Source organism: Rhinolophus sinicus, chromosome 15 (genome assembly GCF_057876585.1).
Source record: "Rhinolophus sinicus isolate RSI-liver-muscle chromosome 15, RSI-T2T, whole genome shotgun sequence".
Classification (NCBI taxonomy): Eukaryota; Metazoa; Chordata; class Mammalia; order Chiroptera; family Rhinolophidae; genus Rhinolophus; species Rhinolophus sinicus.
In genome coordinates, this window is record NC_142515.1 from 72,937,702 (window position 1) to 72,944,273 (window position 6,572).

At 53.4% G+C, this 6,572-nt stretch overlaps 1 protein-coding gene across 1 annotated transcript; it reads right to left on the reverse strand.

Moving 5' to 3' along the window:
• Positions 1-2,957: 2,957 nt before the first annotated feature.
• On the reverse strand, positions 2,958-4,721 carry RPS15 (ribosomal protein S15). Its single transcript, XM_019744291.3, has 4 exons — positions 4,649-4,721; positions 4,178-4,263; positions 3,188-3,422; positions 2,958-3,103 (listed from the first exon to the last, which is right to left on the reverse strand). Exons 1-4 carry the CDS (start codon positions 4,649-4,651, stop codon positions 2,990-2,992), a joined length of 438 nt encoding a protein of 145 aa, XP_019599850.1. The 5' UTR covers positions 4,652-4,721; the 3' UTR covers positions 2,958-2,989.
• Positions 4,722-6,572: the final 1,851 nt, after the last annotated feature.

The window sequence follows — 6,572 nt, forward strand, 5'->3', positions numbered from 1 at the left end:
CCTGCCCCATTGCTGACCCTCAATTCCCATACTCTGGTGCCAAGACCCCTTCACCCCTTCCCCACTGAGAACATAAGAAGCCAACAAGACCTCCTGTCCACTCTCCTGGCTGGATGCCTCCATCCTGGCTCTCCTCCCACCCTTAAATGTCCACTTCCTGACCTCAGGCCCAGCTCACCATGGGCCCAGCCCCCACTCCACGGAGTGGAGCCCCAGGACCCAGAGGGCTCCTTCCAAAATTAGGTCAGCTCCCCTCTGGAATCCAGCCCTGGCTGCATGTTAGGATCCAGCGAGGAAGGGGCCAGCCGGATGTGTGGAGTTGTGGCCACCAGGAGGCAGGCAAGGGATGGTGTCCCCAGCTCCCTGGGTGTGCTCACACGTGCGTGTGTGCGATGCTGGCCCAGGATTTAAAACCCAGTCCCTCAGGGAGTGACAGCCAGATTGTCAGGGTTGTCACCCCAAGTTGGACTCTGTCATAGGTAAGGCAGGGTTGCCCAGGCTCCCATTCTGATGGTACCCACCATTCACGCTAGACCAGGTCTCCCCCTCAGCACTGGGCACTGTGCGGTGCTGAGCAGCATCCCTGGCCCCTTCCTGCCAGGAGCACGCGTTCTGACCACCACAGACGTCCCAGGCAGTGATAGCCATCCCTGGGGGCAGGACCACCTATGGTTGGGAACCATTGGGTCAGATAGACACAGGATTTATGGATGACATTTAGGTTTCCAAATATTCCTGTGTGTAATATGTTTGGGAGCAAGTGTTCTGACATGGCCAGTAAGGTTAAGGTGCAGCAAGTTGAATGGGGGTTCCCAAAAGATGTTGTCCAAATGCCCAGAACCTGTCAATGTGACCTCACTTGGAAATAGGGCTTTTGTAGTTGTCAAGGACCTTGAGATCATGGATTACTCAGGTGAGCTCTAAACCCAAGAGAATTGTCCTTATGAGACACGAGATGTGACAAGCCACAATAAGGGAGGCGGCCAGAAGCCCAGGGACGCTGGATCTCCCAGGAGCTGGCAGGAACGACCCTCCCCATGGCCTTTATGACACCTTATCTCAGATGTCCAGCCTCCAGAATGTGCGAGGGTAAATTCCTGTTGTTCTATGCTACCCAGCATGCAGTCATTTGCTCCAGCTGCCCCAGGGACTAACACATGAGCTTACTGAGACTTACTCAGGATATAAAGATGCACCCTTAAGTGTAGTTCTATGAATATTGACAAAAATATATAGTGGTATAATTACAAATTATTTCCATTACCCCAAGTCCCCCCCTCCCCGAGCCCTTCCAGAGCAGGGGTCAAGTTTTGTCCCTATAGCTTGGTATTGTCCAGATACTAGTCAGCACAGGTCACTTGAGATCTGTCCTTGTTCCTGTGACACTAGAGGTGGGTTCCTTGTTGTGTCCCCATAATATTCTATTATACACATTAGCTTTTCCATCCACTCACCAGTCAAGAGACACTTGGGCGGTTGTTCTGGAGACTGATTCATGCTACAGTGAACACATACATGCAGGTTGTGTGGTTTCCATTTGGATAATACCCGGCAATAGAGTGGTCGGGTCAGATGGCAGTTCTATTTAGTATTTTGAGAATCTGCAAAACTGTCCTCCCAAGTGGCTGCACAGCAATGTTTGTGCTCCTGTTGAGTCCTTTTTTGTCCATTTTTCCCCACTCAAATGTGGAGTTATTATTATTTTTTAAGGAGGGTGCAGCTCACAATGGCCCATGCGGGGATCAAACTGGCAACCTTAGTATTATTACATAGTACTACGCTCTAACCAACTGAGCTAACCGGCCACCCCTGTGGAGTTATTTTTAAATGCAGCAGCGCACACCTGCACACACACTGGTGGCTGCAGAGGAAAGGAAAGATTTTCAAATACATGACGAACACAGCAAAGTGTTAATCACAGGAACTGGAGACCGTTTTTTACCACAAAATCCCTTCAACCCTTCCCTGTATTTGAAATATTCGTAATTAAATGTTGGAAAAAAATAATTCAGAGGTGGGAGGGAAGGGGATGAAGCAAGACTGGCCGGTTGTTGATCATGGATGAGGCAGGTGCCCGATTCCACTTCCTCCTACGTGTTTGAAATTCTGTCATAAAGTTAGGAAGTCCACCACCTCACACCCACAAGGATAACTATTATCAGAGAACAAACAAAAACAGAAAAAACAAACAAACAAAAAAACCCACACACAAAAAAAGACAGTAACAAGTGTTGATGAGGACATGGAGAAAATGGAAACTCATGCATAGCTCCCCAAAGAATTAATTATAGAATTACCATTCCAACCAGCAATCCCACCACTAGGTATATTCAGAATTGGAAGCAGGATCTGGGAGACATTTGTACACATGCATGCAAAGCAGCATGATTTGTAACAGTGTCCTCTGTGGCGACTCCAACCTTCCACTTGCTGAGGCCAAAACCCAGGGATGGTCTTGATTTTCTCCCACGTACTCAGACCTTAGAGCCTCACTGCTGCCTGGACAGCCACCTGCAATCTCTCCTGCCTGGTCTGCATGTCTCCCCCTTATGAAGTGCACATATCTGACCAGGATGCTTTAGGGTGAGGAATTAGGACCCCTCGGCATCACATCCTATGGGGGTGGCATGTGACCCCACTCACAGGACACCCTGGTCTGCCCTGGGGAAGGCTGGCTGCATCTGCTGGTCTGGGTTTGGAGGGGCAAGGGCACAGGGAAGACAGCAGAGTCCTCTCACAGAGCTCAAGTCATTCAGAGCTCCCAACCTCCCTGCAAAACAGGCAGGAGTGAGTGTACAACTGTCACAGTGCCTACAGTGAAACCCAAGGGACACACAGCACCAGTCATGCCTGACCTGAGTCACCAGGCCCAACTCCCGGGGGGGGGGGGGGGGGGGGGGGGGAATGATACCTGTCCCAGAGCCAGGGACACTTAGAAGGATGGGTCGGACTCGAACGAGAGGAGTCTGTGCCTTTATTGCCTGGCAGGCTACTTGAGAGGAATGAAGCGGGAGGAGTGGGTGGCCCCGATACCAGGCCGGCCGTGCTTCACAGGCTTGTAGGTTATGGAGAACTCGCCCAGGTAGTGGCCGATCATCTCAGGCTGCGGGTGGCAAAGAGGTGACTGGTATTAGGTCACGGAGGGCGGACTGGTCCCGACCCGCCCAGGCAGTGGCACTCTACACACCTTGATCTCCACCTGGTTGAAGGTCTTGCCGTTGTAGACGCCCACCATGCTCCCCACCATCTCGGGCAAGATTATCATGTCCCGCAGGTGCGTCTTCACCACCTCCGGCTTCTCCATGGGCGGAGCCTCCTTCTTGGCCTTGCGCAGGCGCTTCAGCAGGGAGTGCTGCTTCCTCCGCAGGCCCCTGTTCAGCCGCCGCCGCTGCCGTGCACTGTACAGCTGCATCAGCTGTTCACTGGGCACAGGTGGGATGGTAAGGGTGGCCTGAGGCCTGGCAGAACCCCAATGGTCACCCGCTAACACTTCTGCATCACGTAGTCCCCGAAAGCAACGGACAGGCTAAATATTCAAGATGAGCCCCACAAATCCAATAACATCCACACCACTGTCTAGAGATATGGAGACTGAGGCAGGAGGACAGGTGGCTCAGGTAAAATGGCGCCCCTGGGAAGCATGAGCAAACCGCTGTGCTCCTAAGGCCTCTAGAACCCAGGAGGGGCGGACCCTGAAGAGCCTATATCCGCAGGAAGGCCTTGACCCAAGCATACCTCCAGGAGACTCCGTCCGTGGTTGTCAGCAGGTCTCCCTCCCCATCTGGGGACCCAACTCGCACCCACCCTGCCCAAGGGCAGTTTTAAGAAGCACAAGGCAGACCACCACCGCCCTGCCTAGAAGCTTCCAGCTCCGGCCAAATCTTAGACCTGGGGCCAGCAAACTCACGCTCGGTGCCAAACCCCAGCCTGCAGCCCAACCCGACCTTATAAGGCTCGTGAGCTACAGACATTTACGTTTTCAACTGGATGCAGAGATGTCAAACAGGACACGTGGGAACTAAAGTCAATGTTCAGTGTCTGCAAATTAAATTTTATCTGCAGGGAGCTCCGCACTCGGTCTAAGGCCGCGTGGGCAGGTCACGCTGCAGCCCCCAGCCCCCCCCCCCCCCGGGCTCCCTCCCGACGCCACCCTGACCGCTGTCCGGCTGCCCCTTACTAGGACATGTCCAGCAGCTGGTCGAGGTCCACGCCGCGGTAGGTGAACTTGCGAAAGGTTCGCTTCTTCTTCTGCTCCACTTCCGCCTGCGCGAGCCCGGGATAAAGTGAGCGGGCGCCCGAGACTCACCTCTTACCCCCGCGGCCGCGGTGGGTCACCAGGCCCGAGGTTCCCATCGAGAAACGGGCGGCGCCCCAGTGTACGAAAGCTCGCGGGGACATGCCACCTCCGGCCCATCCAAGGGAGGCACGCGCGGATCCGGGCTACGGGGGCTGGGCTGGGACATGCTACCAGTACAGGCCTTCCCCGTCCCGACACCCATCAGGCCCGCCCCGCGCCCCCTTTCCGATGGTCCCGGAGGCCTGGAGGAGGCTGCCGTAGCCCCGCGGCCTGACCAAGGCCTGCATCGCGCGTCCAGAGCTCGGATGGCGCGGGATAGGTTCGCACCAAGCGCCAGGTAGCAGCACTTACCATCTTGCGAGTTCTTCAGAAAGAACCACCCACTCCGCGCCTGCGCAGTTATCGCGAGCTCGCCCACGTGTCCCGACCCTTGACGGTGCATGCGCAAGCACTTCCGCTTTCCCGTCGGAGGACGCGCGCCGTCTGCCGCCCGGAGTGCAGAGCGCAGGCTGCGAGGACAAAAGAGGTGGGCAAGAGGCTACCGTTTTTCTTCGGGCCTTGGACTGCCCCGAAGTTGGGGCCGGGCGCCTAGGGTTTGGGGCCCCTCCCTCAACGTCGGTGCCCCTTTCGAGCCTCATATTCGTGCTCTATAATCTCCATTAAATGGAACCCATCTGAACAACTGCAGTAGGTGCTATCTGGGGGTTTGGGCCCAGCGCTCCATGAGGGAGCTGCCATTCCAGAATGGGAGGCAGACAGTAAGAGGCAAGTCATACAGATATCGGCGCCAAGAAGAAAAGCCAGGAGGGGTGGGACACTGGCTTCTAACAGGTGGTCAGAAAAGGCGTCCCTGATAAAGACCAGCCAGACTTTAATAGGCAAATAGATATAAGAATAACAGTAATAACCAAAAAGGGACAAGGGACTAGAGCTATAGGAGTCCTGTTTCTATACTCACTGGGATTAAATTAGTGTCCATCTGCAGGTGATTCTGCTTCACTGAGATGTACCAGATGGTACCATGTGACCCGGCAGTCCCACTCCTGGGTGTGTTCCCCAAAGAATTGAAAGCAGTGACTTGACCAGATTTGCACGTCCATGTCCACAGCAGCAGGATTCACATGGCCAAGAGATGGAAGCAAACCAAGTGTCCATGGACAAATGAACGTATAAGCATGATATGGTCCATCTATAGAGTGGAATATTATTCAGCCTTAAAAACACAGGACATCCTGACACCTGTTACAATGCGGATGAACCTGGAGGACATGATGCTCAGTGAAATACGCCAGACACAGGACAAAGACTGTGTGGTTGCACAGGAGACCCCCAGAGGAGTCAGATTCACAGAGACAGAGAGTAGATGGTGGGGGCCAGGGGCTGGGGGATCGGAGGGGAGTGAGTGTTTAATGGGGACAGAGTGTCAGTTTGGGAACATGAGAAAGTTCTTTCTGGAGATGGTGGTGGTGATGGCTGCACAACAACTGGACTTAACACCACTGAGCTGTACACTTAAAAATGGCAAATCTTACGCGTATTTTGCCACAGTAAAAACAACCAAACAGATGTATATGGTAAGCGCTTAGAGCACTCTCTAAGAAAATGACTCAAAAAAATAAGGTAAAAAAATTATTAAAGGGACTAAAATGCTACTCTAGAAAATACTCATTTAATGCAAAAGAAAGGATTAACGGGCATAAAGAACAAAAAGACACATGACTAGTGAAATGGCAGAGGACAACCCAAGCATACCAGTAACAATGTGAATAGATTGAGGAGGCAACCAGCCCGGCTGGGAGGGCGCCTTCCTGGAAGAGGGAGCAGGTGTGCAAAGGTCCTGGGGTAGAATGAGCTGGATGCTGCTAAAAGAAAAAGCCAGTGAACTGATTGAGCCTCCAGTCCCCTCCTGGCCTCCGGTCCAGCTTGTTGGGTAGGGTTTGGCTTACGTCAGTGGCTGTGGGGAGGTGGGCTGGCCTGGAGGGATCAGGTCTCCAAGGAAGCTGAGAACTTCCTCAGCCATCTCCACAATCCTGAGGAAGAAGATGTCCCTCCCGAAGGGGAGGGGAGAACCCCATCCGAAGAAGATGTCCCTCCGTCCCCAAAAGAGTACATCCTGTTTGGGGCTGTGGGATGGATGGGTCCTTCAGGGTGTGATGGGTGGCCGGTTGGAAATCCCTTCGTTGCTTGCAAAATGCCCTTTGCCAGACCTTAATTTTGTGAATAGATTTCACTAATGAAAGGAACTAACATTTAATGCAGTGATCCTTCTGCTCCT

Excerpts from the sequence above, each read along its gene's own strand:
- RPS15 (XM_019744291.3), bottom strand. Across the intron at positions 3,423-4,177 it reads CAGCTGCTGGACATGTCCTA|TGAACAGCTGATGCAGCTGT; the intron begins GTAAGGGGCAGC and ends ACCTGTGCCCAG. Across the intron at positions 3,104-3,187 it reads TCAACCAGGTGGAGATCAAG|CCTGAGATGATCGGCCACTA; the intron begins GTGTGTAGAGTG and ends TGCCACCCGCAG.